The 13749-nt window shown below is 43.8% G+C and overlaps 1 protein-coding gene across 1 annotated transcript in view; it reads left to right on the top strand.

Annotated features, from left to right (window-relative positions):
- Positions 1-1576: 1576 nt before the first annotated feature.
- The window catches only part of SPAG16 (sperm associated antigen 16), a 776986-nt gene continuing 764813 nt past the window's right edge, over positions 1577-13749 (top strand). The window contains exons 1-2 of the mRNA XM_075829642.1: positions 1577-1679; positions 10350-10396. Of these exons, the coding sequence (XP_075685757.1) occupies positions 1646-1679; positions 10350-10396 (81 nt within the window). The 5' untranslated portion in view covers positions 1577-1645. The remainder of the gene's footprint in view (positions 1680-10349; positions 10397-13749) is intronic.

The raw sequence follows: 13749 nt of genomic DNA, 5'->3' as shown, positions 1-13749 counted from the left end.
TTCCGGTCGCGGCTTCCGGACTTGTGCACATGGAGCAGCGGCAGCAGACGGAGCGGACGGACCCGAGGGAGCGGCGGCGACTGGAGCAGGTAAGTTATTTCTATGTATGTTCGTGTTTCAGTGTGTGTTTACTACTGTATGTTAACCTTCTACACTGTGTGTTAGCTCAAAAAATGGCGACACACAGTGTAGGAGGTTAGACCGTTCAAACCCCTCGTTTCTCCCGGCACTAGCCAGGATAAAGGAGGGGGGATTCTGAGAGCTCACTAGAGCGAGGGATTTTTTCCCAATTTTGCAGCATAAAGCAATGTGGTTGCTTTACCACATGCAATGCTGCAATTTTGGGAATTGCTCCATCTAGTGACCAGTGCTGGGAAATATTATAAATTGAATCCAATTTATAATATTTCCTGACTCGTGGAAAAAATAAAAAAAATTAGAACAATGTTTAATCACCTATACACTAATTGTTTAACTAAAAAAACAAAAAACATGTTTTGCTGGCAACACATTCCCTTTAAGGAGGGACATGTGGAATGAGTTGGGGATCTTGAGAGTTAGAGGCAACCAAAGTTTTTAGGATACAGGGTTAATCTGTTGCAGAACTTCGAAAGGACCAAGGAACCTGGGAGCGAATTTGTGGGAGGGCATCTTGTGACGAATGTTTCTCGAGGATAGCCACAAAATGAGCGTCGCCGAGTCCATTATGTGAATGAAGTGGTACTGTGCATGCACGGCCACATCTCCATTTACAGTCTATGGGACTGCTAGAGATAGCCAAGAGCTGTACTCATAGACAGTGCATGGAACGGTGGCTGAGCAGCACCATTCACATAGGGTATTCGGGGACACTCTTTTCGTGATCAGTGGGGGGCCCAAAGGTCAGACCCCCACCGATCAGACATTTATCAATCACCTATTGGGGGTGACGTGAAGCTGTAACAATGCGTCATAGCTTTCAGGACAAATCCAGCAGTTACGGTGTCACATGACCATGATTCCGATTAGGGGGAAGTGGACAATTAGCTGACGGCAAACCAATGAGTAAGTGATTTATTTTAGGGTTGTTAAATCAATGGCCAATACATTTTTTGTTCCAGATAACCCCACTGTTTCAGTGCAAATAAATAGAATAAAGATTCACCCTTGAATCTCAAAATAATATTTCAGCAGCGGTAATATTTATATATATATATATATACAGCTATATGACACAAGAGGATAAATATCTATCTATCTATCTATCTATCTATCTATCTATCTATCTATCTATCTATCTATCTATCTATCTATCTATCTATCTATCTATCTATCTATCTATCTATCTGTCTGTCTATCTTTCTATCTTTATCATTTTTTTTCTATCATGACTCTCCAGTAAACTATTTTTTAATATTAATTTGCCCATTATTATAGGTTATTCTTATTATTGCACGTTTTTTATATTGCTGCAATATTCTTTATGCCCGTGCTATGGAGAGTGCAGTCCCCCCTCCCCCGCAGCTCTTGTATTCCTTGATGTACATAACGTTTCCTCTAGGGGAGCTCTCGCGATAAGCCGCCTGCTCTCGCGGTGATTTAAACGCCAGCTGTGGTTACCTGGCAACGCACAGACACCAACTGCAAAACCCCGAGCAGCTCAGCAATGGAGGGAGAAAGAGACAACTACTACCTGGACCGTATCCTATATGTTGTGTGGGGGACGCTGACTAATATGTGGGAGCTGACAGAGGAGACAGCGATAGACCGGGGAGGAGGGGGAGGCGTGTGAGGACTGCAGGGAGATGTGCCTCTTCACTGTAGCTGTGTGATTGCCGGCTCTGGCGTATTAAACACCTATGCGTCATAATCCGCATTCTATCCGCTACGTGTGTGCTTGGTTGAGCTTAAAGCCAGTGTGTGTAAATCTATACTGTACGTGGTTTATGTATGGAGGGGCCATTAATGGCTTTACTCGTAGAAATGATGAAGATGGAATGTAACCCCTTGATATGGAATAGTGCAGAGGTGAAGTGAAGCAGTTGCCCATAGCAACCAATGATATTGCTGATTTCATTTTAAAAAAGCGCCTTTAAAAATAAGAGCTGGAAGTTCATTGGTTGCTATTAGCAACTACTTTACTTTTCCCTTGCACCAGTATTGATAAATCTCCCCCTGTACAGTCTCCATTGGTGGTTTTTCTCCTAAACTCCTTGAAGTATAAAAAAAATTGGAGAATTTATATAGTTCCTGTAGTCAGCAGATCGTGAACATATCATTCCACTGCACCTTCTAATCTACTACTATTGCTGAGTGGCAGCCCAGGTCTACGCAAGAGCCTCTATTGCTAAGTAGCAGCCTGAATACGTTCCAATTAAAAGACGGCGCGTATTATAATATTCATTAAAGAAATGTCCAGGATTTAAATAAAATTCACCGAGAGCAGGAAAGTGGATTAAAAAAAAAAAAACATTACTCACCTGTTCAATCTCCCTCCGCTCTAGTCGTCCTCTCTGGTCTTTGTTGACTTCACATGACCGCTGCAGCCAATCACTGGCCATAGCAGTGATACTGCATAAGACCGATGAGGCCAGTGATTGGCTGCAGCGGTCATGTGCATTCATGGCACATCATCACTGCAGGACAGGTCAACAAAGACCGGAAGGGTGGCACTGGAGCAATGGGGGAATTAAAGGTGAGCATTTTCTTTTTTCCTATTTCCTTAACCCATTAATTACCAGCCTATTAGACCTTAATGTCCCAGCTATTATTTATGTTTTTCCATCGTCGCATTCAAAGAGCTATAACTTTTCTTTTATTTTTGCACCAACATAGCTGTATAAGGACTTGTTACGATTGAGGCCATACCAAATGTATATAGTTTTGTTATGTTTTGCTACTTTTACACAGTAAAAACACTTTTTTAAAAAAAAATAAAAATATTCGTTTTTCTGTTGCCATAGTTTAGTAGCCGTAACTTTTTTTTATTTTTGTGCCGATGCAGCTGTATGAGGGATTTTTTGAGGGACGACTTTAAGTTTTTATTGGTACCATTTTGGAGTACATGCAACTTTTTTATCAAACTTTTTGAAGGCAGGATGAGCAGAAAATACTAATTCTGGCTTTGTCTTTTTGTTTACTTGGTATTTTTATTTATCTATTTTTAAACTTAATTAAACCTTTCTAGTCTCATTAGGGGACTTTACTGTGCGATCATTTGATCGCTTTTAAAATATACTGCAATACTTCTGTATCGCAGTGTATCACTGCCTGTCAGTATAAAACGGACAGGCATCTGTTAGGCCTAAAACAACTCCGATGCGGCACTCCCTATTGAGCGCCGCATCTATAGGTTTAAACGAGCGGGATCGATACTGATATCGATCCCAGCCGCTCGAGAAGGTCTGCTCACGGCCCTCGGCTACCTCTGGGAGCAGGGAGATTTACCTGCTCCCGGCGGTGTTTATTCCAATGCAGCGTGGTAAAAAGGCTACTGCATCAGAATAAAGCCTGCTAGTCGTCGCGGTAAAAACACCTATGGGCGGTCACTAACAGCTTAATCTTGTGCGTGCATCTAACATAAAATCCATGCATCCACACTCCTCTCTGATCCCTGGTCCTCCCTGTTTATCATCTGTATGGGGTGGCGTGATGGCCATGAGATGGCAAAAGCTGTCAATAGCCTTCTCTCGTCTGTCCATGATAAATGTCTGATCAGTCCCACCATGCGAGATCGCTTTATATGAATGTATGTATTAAACGTTCGTCTGAATAAGGCCTAAATGTACAGCATGGGGCTAGCACTGGCTCAGGAGCGGAGTCCCCAACATCAGCAGCGGGTGTCAGCTGTAACATGCAACTGACACCCTGCTGCAACGACTAAGGTTGGAGCTCGCTCCGATCCTGGCTGTTTGACCCCTTAGGTTACATGGTCTATAGCAGGGGTCTCAAGCCCGCGGGCGACATGCGGCCCCTAGGGCTGTCATCTGCGGCCCGCGGGACACAGAGCCGCTAGTACAGACTCTGCTCTGGGACTCTGGAATTCCCTGACATCGCTGGCCACATATGAACAGCGATGTCTGGGGCTTCCCCAGAGCGGAGTCTCGTGCAGAACTCTAGTATAGGCTCAGCTGCGGGACTCTGTGGAATTCCCTGACATTGCTGTCCATATATGGACTTTGTGTCAGGGACTTCCCCAGAGCGGAGTCCCGGGCAGAGCGCTAGTATCGGCTCTGCTCCGGTACTCTGTGGAATTCCTTAACATCGGTGTCCATATTTGGACACACGATGTCTGGGGCTTCCCCAGAGCGGATTCCCGGGCAGAGTGCTAGTATAGGCTCTGCTCCAGGACTCTGTGGAATCTTCTGACATCGCTGTCCACATATGGACAGTGTTGTCAGGGTCTAACCCACAGCGGAGTCCCGGGCAGAGCGCAAGTATAGGCTCTGCTCCGGGACTCTGTGGAAGCTTCTGACATCGCTGTCTACATATGGACAGCGATGTCTGGGGCTTCCCCAGAGCTGGAGTCCCAGGCAGAGCACTAGTATAGTCTCTGCTCTGGGACTCTGGAGAAGCCTCTGACATCGCTGTCCATACATCGACAGTGATATCAGGGGCTTCTCCAGAGTGGGAGTCCCAGTGATGTCAGGAGCACAACTGGAGTCCAAGGAAGAGCCTACTAGCGCTCTGCCCGGGACTCCAGCTCTGGGGTTGCCCCTGACATCTATGTCCATATATGGACAGTGATGTCAGGAGCAGAGCTGGAATTCCAGCCAGAGTGCTAGAAGCGGCTCTGCTCCAGGACTCCAGCTCTGGGCAAGCCCCTGACATCACTGTCCATATATGGATACTGATGTTAATGGCTTCCACAGAGTTCCGGCGCAGAGCCTATACTAGTGCTCTGCTCCGGGACTCCAGCTCCGGGGTTGCCCCTGATATCAAATTCCGGTCCAGGAGGATCCCCTGACGTCACTGTGTATGGACAGTGACGTCCGGGGCTCCAACAGTAGAGGAATCCCCAGCTAAAGCGTTGGCAACGCTCTGGCTGGAGATTCCACTTCTAGAGGGAGCCCCAATGGAGCTATCTTCTTGGGGTGTGTGTAGATTTATCTGCAGAGGGCACTGTGGCAGCATCTACGGAGGGCACTGTGGCAGCATCTACGGAGGGCACTGTGGCAGCATCTACGGAGGGCACTGTGGCAGCATCTACGGAGGGCACAGTGGCAGCATCTACGGAGGGCACAGTGGCAGCATCTACGGAGGGCACAGTGGCAGCATCTACGGAGGGCACCGTGGGAGCATCTACAGAGGGCACTGTGGCAGCATCTAAAGAGGACACTGGCATTATCTAGGGGTGTGTTGCATTATCTACAGAGGGCACTGTGGCATTATCTGCAGAGGGCGCTGTGGCATTATCTGCAGAGGGCACTGTGGCAGCATCTACACATCTACAGAGGACTCTGTGGCAGCATCCACAGAAGGCACTGTGGCAGCATCCACAGAGGGCACTGTGGCACTATCTAAAAAGGGGCTGCCCAATCTTGACATGTGTGTCTGCCAAACACTGCCAACCGAGCCGCCGGACTGCATTTAGCGACACTTAAACTGTAAAACTGGATTGTTGAAATAAGCACATGGAGAAATCTCTCAAATTTTAAACCTAGCGGTATTATTATAGTAATGTAGTATTATTCTTATAGTAATATAGTGTTATAGTAGTTCAAATAACTAATTGATTAACAATAATTTTGTATTGTATCAAATTTGAAAGTAAGGCCCGACCACTTCCCATTTTTTCTATTTGTGGCCCATTTACAAGGCCGAGTTTGAGACCCCTGATCTATAGTGACCTTGGCGCCTAAATGGTTTTACAGCGGAAGGGGTCTCCCCCTGTAAGCCCATGGACGTCCCCGCACATGATGGCTGGGTACTGATAGGTTACCATGGCAGCTGGGGTCCTAAAAAAAAATTAAAATATTATGGTTGATGGAATGCGCCAACTCGAAGGAAAAAAAAAAGATTTACAAAAAAGTGTTTTTATTGGTCAAAAGTTGTAAAACATAAAAAAACATATCAATCTAATATAGCCATAATCGTATCGATCTGGACTATAAGGTTATAATGTTATTTATACTGCGCATAAATGCTGTAAAAGCAAATCCCAAAAATAATGTCTTAATTGCTGTTTGTTTTTTTCTATTCCCGTCCCCTCCCAAAAAAACGTAAACCTTTATTTTATACTTTTTACTGTATGTACCTCTAAATGGTGACATAAAAAAATAAGTGTCCGGCAAAAAACAAACGATCATGCTGTTATGAACAAAAAAAATGAAGTTATGGCTTTTGGGATGCGGAGATGGGGGCAAAAAATAAATAAATCATTGTCTCCATAACACCTCTTGCAAACGACCGAGTTCCGGCTGTGAAAAACGGTCCGTGTTTCGGATGGATTTCCTGGCCCGACCGCGGTACAGGCGAACGGGACTTCTGCCATCATAGACATTTATGATGCTAGGAGTCTCTGACAAAATGATACAGTATGGAACAGCAGTTCCGTGTGGAGGCTGAGACTCCTAGTATCACAAATGTCTGTGACGGCAGAGGTCGCGTTCACCTGTACCTCGGTCAGCCTGGGAAATTGGCCAGACACACGAACCGTTTTCCACGGCCCGAACTCGGTTGTGTGCAAGTGGTTTTATGCCTCACGCACACATGTCCTATTTTTCCAAGGATTGGAGAATTGGGTCAGTTTTCACTGACCCGATCCACCCGCTAGAGTGACTGGATCCATGAAGACTATCGGGTGCCACTCGGGTGACGATAAAAACGGCCCGAGTGGCACATCGGTCGTGTGCAACTGGCATAAGGGGTTAAAGATTATTGTTTTGTGTTTTCAGAAAAAAAGAACAAAAAGTTTATTTTGGGAATGATGCCAAATGTTCCATTGCTGTTCTATATGATGGACTCCGTGTGTTAGCAATGAGCATCGAGCATCTAAGCATCAAATGTAAAGCGTACAGAGCAATACCCACTACAGTCATAAATGTGCTGTAAAATGATGCTTCATGCAACAGTTGTAATTACAAAATGAATTCCGATTATAGGATCAGCTCTTGAAAATCGGAAAAATTACACATTTTGAACACAATATTGCTCAATTCACTACGTTCTAGTGATAAGCCACTGTTCTGCCATCTGCATCGTGTAAAGCACAGGTGCTAGACAGTTTCTGCTCATTCAGTACGTGCTGTTTGTGGCCCACTTGCTGCCATTTAAGTGATTTCTATCTCAACATGGAAATGTGAAAATTGAAAATTAAATATAGGAATTTGCAAGTATTGCTTCTGTATCTCTGGTTTCAATAGGTAATAAAATATACGTATGTAGTATGTCCCAATAAACAACACAACAACTTTGCGTTATGTCATTGGTAGATAACACATACCAAGTTGTGTTTTGTTACTTACACGTTGCAGTGATTCAATAGACGAATAAAGTTAAAGGGGTTATGCGGGGACCAAAAATTGCATTGCAATAATATATTTATGTGAAACTAAGTAACTTGCTAATATACTTTAGTTAAAAATTCTGTACTAAATGGTGCAGTTCAAACGTCATGAATTATTGAGGAATTGCTGGAGCTTTTCTAATAATGATGAGGCTCCGACATGGCCCCACGTGACTGAGCTCTTTCTTCATGTGCTGTTCGTGAACATGACCGCAAGGGGCTGTCACATTGCCTATTGCTTGAGTCCCGAGCAGAGCATCAGCTAGCGCTTTGCTCTGGACTCCAGCACTGCTCCCGATGTCCATATTTGGTCAATTCAGGGGTTTCCTATTGCTGGAGTTCCCGAGCAGAGCATCAGCTGATACTCTGCCTGGGGACTCCAGTACTGCTGCCAATGTCCTTGTCCATATATGGACCGTTACAATGATGTAGGTAGAAGTTGCGGAGTCCCCAGGCAGAGCGTCAGCTGATGCTCTGCTCGGGGACTCCAGCGATAGGTAATGTGACAGCCCCTTGCAGTGATGTTCACGAACAGCACATGAAGCAAGAGCTCAGTCACGTGGGGCCGTGTCGGAGCATCATCATTATTAGAAAAGCTCCAGCACTTCCTGAATAATTCATGAGGTTTGAACTGCACCATTTAGTACAGAATTTTTAATTAAAGTATATTAGTAAGTTACTTCGTTTCACATAAATATATTATTGCAATGCCATTTTTGGTGCCCGGATAACCCCTTTAAAGGGGGTTTTCCCTTCTTGGACACTAATGGCATATCCACAGGATATGCCATAAATGTCCTATAGTTGCGGGACCCACCTCTAGGACCTGCAACTACCGTATGTCTAGAATGGGGCACATAACCTCCATCCTACATTGTCCAGCTCACTTGCCACTGTCTAACGAGTCGGTCTGGAGTACGGAAACATACGAGCTCGCCATGTTATGGTGTTTTCATAACTTCCATTTGCTGCAGACTGCAGTGACTAAAAAGAATCCGCTCAGCAGCAGCGAAATTCTTGTGGATTTTGTAGATAATCCTGGATTTCTTCCGCAGTTTGACAGTGGATCCGCACATGGATTAATCCCATTGTAATTCAATGACGCTAAAACCAAAATAAATAAACTAAAATTATCTTTTAAAGGTCTAAATACTCTAGCCTATTCAGAAATGCAATTTTCAGTGTTAAACTAAACCCCCAGTTTGGGTAAGAGCTCCTGGATACCTCTGTCTCATTATAACACACTACAACAGCATAGTGGGTTAAACGCCACTCTTCACCGTTGTGCCTTATGTGCAGATAAGGAACGGTAAAGACTTTATAATTTGAGTCAGGCTCTCTTAACGCCACGTTTTTGGCCTACATTTAACATTTGCACCAGTTAAAGATCCCGACACATACATTATACGTAGAATGTGACGAATGCCTTAGCAATGGTATTCGTCACCATGGGGTTTAATGTATACGTCATGAACTCCTATGACCCTGTGCATGACGTATATGTTAAACGGATACCATTATAGTCTATGGGTCACAGATTCCACTTATTAGGCCGGGTTGACACGGGACGGATACGCTGATTAAAAGCATGCAGCATATCCGTCCTGTGTGCCGCAGGGAATTCCGAGCAAAAAAAACGCACCAAACTTTCGTGCAGTTTTTCGCCTGGAATATTCGCTGCGGAAAACTGCAGCACCAGCTGGCTTGTGATTTAATGCAGCGGCGGTCACCTGGGATGAAGCGTCATCCCAGGAGGCCGGCCTTCTGACGTCAACCAGGCCGGCCTCCTGGAATGATGTTTCATCCCATGTTACCGCCACTACAGCCTGAGATTGGCTGCAGCGGTTACTTGGGAGCCGCGCTGGAGTAAGGAACACAGACTTCTGGGTAAGTATCAGTCTTTTTCTTTTTCTGAGTTGCGTTTTTTTGTGGCGGAATCGCTCCGAACCCGCCGCAAAAAAAACGCAACACCTGCTATTTGTTGCAAGATTTAGTGCCCCATTGAATTCAATGGGAAATTCCTGCAACAAAGCAAAGTTTACGCAACTACAATTTACATTCTGCGGAATTTCTGCTCTGTATTTACGCAGCGTGTGGATGAGATTTGTTCAATCTGTTCAAATTTGTATTCTGCTGCGTTTTTTCCATCTGCAATTCCGAACGGAATTGGAAATGCAGCAAATCTGCAACGTGTGGACAAACCCTTAGGCATCCGTTTAACAAATTCGTCATGTATAGATTATAATGGTATCCGTATAATGTTTAGCTGTCCTGACGCACACGCTAAATATAGGGCCAAAATGTAGTGTGCACAGAGCCTTACTAGCATGTTTACTTGACACAACAATATTCCAAAATAATACAATCCCTTTTCCTTTGTGCATTCATAGTTTTAAGATGTTTTTAGATGGCACATCAGATAAAAGCCAATGGAAATGTTTGTCTATCATATTAAGGAATAAGATATCTTGCTGAAAGTAAAAGCGCATTCGGTCTGACCAGAAGAAATGCAGGCGGGGGGGGGGGGGACGGCATATTCCGTTTCTTACACTCTATAAGTGAGACATTGGCTCAAAGTTGTCCATCAAACCATCATCTAGAATTCAAATTAAATATCCAACAATGCTCCTAATTTATAAAAAAAACAAAACACTACTATCTTATATACTAAGCCACACTTTTCATGTCCTTTCCCTACTTGAGAATCCAGCTGTTAACAAATACTCCGCTACTGCTCTAAAACCTTCTCTCCACCGATGCATGGGGGTATTGTCAGTTCATTCATTCATTCATTCATTGTTTCATCTTCAACAAAACGCATAATAAATTATTGTTTTATTTACACGCCTTAACTTTCGTACAGAGGTTACTATTTCTGAAGGATCAGAGGATGGTTATCAGTATGAAGAGGTAAGTGTTTTTTCTCAATTTTTTTTATAATAAGTAATTTTTAAAGAGGACCTATCCATTCTGAAAAAAAAACGCAAAAAGTGCCAGTAGATGAAATAAGACTTTTCTCAACTATATATCATTAGCAGAACAGAGGATTTCCCTCAGTATTACAGGGAACAGGTTTCACTTTGATTTCAGCAGAGTGAAGTCCAGATCTCATAAGATTCTCTTCTTCTCTGGGAGGTACCAACTATGCAGGAGAGGAGCTTCTATACAGCGTCTAAATGGCAAAGTGCAGCCTTGTGCTCAGGTCTGGTCGGGATTAGGGGCGAGCAAATCAATTTGCCTATTTTGCCATTTTGTGGATTTGCTGTTCCAAAGAATACAATGGACAATCGATTTCCCTATTTGTCTCAAAAGCAAATCTTAAACCTGCCAAATTTATAGATACATCCTAATGGGTGTTTAATCAGCAAAATATTTTCTCATCTCCAGCCAGGAGCCTGAACTTTACTTTATACAGAGAATTTTAATTTTTATCAGCCATGTAATACGATTTGTCCCGTGTACTTTGTAGCCCAGCTAGAGGACGAGGATACCGCTGCTTGTAAAGGATTAATCCGCTAGAGGAGGAGACGACTGCTTCAAAAGGGTTAATCAGAGTTTCTCACTACATATACACCGTTAACAGAAGTCCTACATGGAGGAGAAAGTGGGAGGGAAGCTATGACAGGATTTACCTCCCTTTTGAGCTGCTGCTTCTAGTGAGAGACTCTTTAGAGTACCGAGCAGCCTCCTCTTCCTCCTCCTGCTTCATAATATACAGGAAAATGCTCTTACATTGCTGCTAATCTAACAACATCCAGCATGAAGTAAGATAGCAGCAGGGATCTTCACTATATACCTGCTGCTACACTAAGGCCTTATTCACACGAACGTGTTTTACGTCCGTGATTTTCACGCGCGTCGCACGGATCTAGGTTAGTGAATGGGGCCATTCAGACAGTCCGTGATTTTCACGCAGCGTATGCCCGCTGCGTAAAACTCACGACATGTCCTATACTTGGCCGTTTTTCGCGCATCACTCACCCATTGAAGTCAATGGGTGCGTGTTAATCGCGCACGGCACACGGAAACGCTTCCTTGTCTCGCGCGTGATTCGCGCTACAGTTGATAAAGAAATGAAGGAAAAATAAAAGCCATTTCTTTTTCTAAGCTTCAAAACCGCGTGTCATAAGCATGGCATATGCGTGAATATCACGCAGCCACGCAGCCAACACTGATGTGACACATGGCAGTGCAACGCGAGCAAAACGCTGCATTTTTTGCACGCGCAAAACACACACACACTAGTGTGAATAAGGCCTAAGCATGTATACAGTCTCACCCTCACGGAGCAGTCAAAATGTGAGACTTGGGGAATTTAAAAAGGTGGGTGGGGCTTAGTGTAAGGGGGTCGCAGGTCCCAACAAATTAACCAATTTACGCCAGAGTTTTAAGTGCATATGTATCTAATCTATCCTGTATTTTGGTCTCCTTTTATTTCACAAGGATTCTCAAAATGTGATAGGTCCTATAATAGGTTCTATAATTTTAAAGGGGTTGTCCACTACCGGACAACAGATGACATACTCACCAGATAGGTCATCCATATATGATTTGTGGGAGTCCGACACCTGGACCCCGCACTGATCAGCTGCTCCGGTGGCCTGTGGGAACTGTAGGTCATTGCACAGTATGCAATGTACGGAGTTGGAAGCAGTTGGCTCCGTACATTGCATAGCGGCCGTGATGCAGAACTGCAGTTCTGTTCCTATTGACTGCAGCTCGGCCGCTATTCTGTGACCGGAGCCAACTGCTTCCGGAATGAACGTCCGGTGCCTGGAGGCCACCGGAGCAGCTGATTGGTGCAGGGTTCTGTTCTCGGACCCCCACAGATCATATACTGATGACCTATCCGGTGGATAGGTCATCAGTTGTCCGGTAGTGGACAACCTCTATAATATTCAGACTAAACTTTTCAATGCAATACCGATACTGTGCAGAAGAGGGGCAGTGTGCATTCATGATTATAGATCCCTATGATCATATTCTTCTTTTATGGACAAAGAGTAGGTAAAAACAAACATTCACCATGGTTGCCACATCCATAACATAAGCATTTAAAATGTAATAGATGGTAAATTACAAAGTTAGGCCTCCTGCACACGACCGTATTTTTGCGGCCGCAGTTTGTCTGTATTTTGGCGGATAAATTGCGGAGCCATTCTTTTCTATGGCCCCATGCACACGAGCGTGATTTACACAGATCGGTGCAGGGGCCGCAATTGCGGACCCCAAAAACACAGGACAAAAAATTTTACTGTCCGCAATTGCGAATTCACCAATAGTGGTGAATCGTTGTGGATTCGTGAATCCGGATGACGCACGGGTGCACAAAATGGTCTGTTTGCAGTCCGATTGACCGCTACAGGCCCGTGGATTTGCGGATCGCAAAACCAATGCGGTCGTGTGCATGAGGCCTTAGGTTTATTTTGTGCTAGTTTAATATTAAGGACATATTCACACAGTCTTGTTGCCCATTTGCGACTGGTACAACTGTCACAATTTGTATCCTTTTTGTGACCTATGTATAGCAGAAAAGTAATACAAACCAGACATGGGCATGTTCATGTAATGACTAGAAGTGCTAATTCATAGGTCATAACGAATAAGTTTGATTTTAGACATTTAAAATCTGCTAGTAAACGTGTCCCAAATTTTCCGCTTTCTGTGTCATTTAAAACCCCTTTTAATTTTGCCCAAACACAATCCTTCCATTAGAAAAAAAATATAAAAATCCTCTCCTTGTACAGTTGCAGTCATCTAAGGCAATTCACCTTCAATGATGTTACCCAAAATGAGTTATTATCTTACCCGCTGAAGGCTTGGATGAGACTGTGGAGATTGTTCATATGATGTGCTACAGCATCATGCTGGAATCATTTATATGTTTTATTTTACATAAGGGGATCATTGAGCTGTGTGGCCTACTGCCTACCGGGTGATTACTCTTAGCAGCCTTAAAATGTACATAATGTGGAATACTCCCATATGACTATAAACTGGCATAGAACACTTTTTAATGCCACAAGTTTGCAAAATCAGGTAAAATATTGGATACTTTTTCTTTATAATGATATATAAATATGCAGCTGCAGACCTTAAGATAAAGCTACAGTTATTTCTAGTTTTTTTTTTTTTTTTTAAAACACGGGTACACAGCATGCTATTGGTTATTAAATTAAAGTTATTCCAACCCTAGATATTTATTGCATATCCACTGGATATGCCATAAATGTTAAGTAGGTTCAAGTCCCAGAGCTGGCACC

Source organism: Rhinoderma darwinii, chromosome 6 (genome assembly GCF_050947455.1).
Source record: "Rhinoderma darwinii isolate aRhiDar2 chromosome 6, aRhiDar2.hap1, whole genome shotgun sequence".
Classification (NCBI taxonomy): domain Eukaryota; kingdom Metazoa; phylum Chordata; class Amphibia; order Anura; family Rhinodermatidae; genus Rhinoderma; species Rhinoderma darwinii.
Note: the sequence above shows the minus strand (reverse complement) of the source record. Positions and strands in the feature narration are given on the sequence as shown.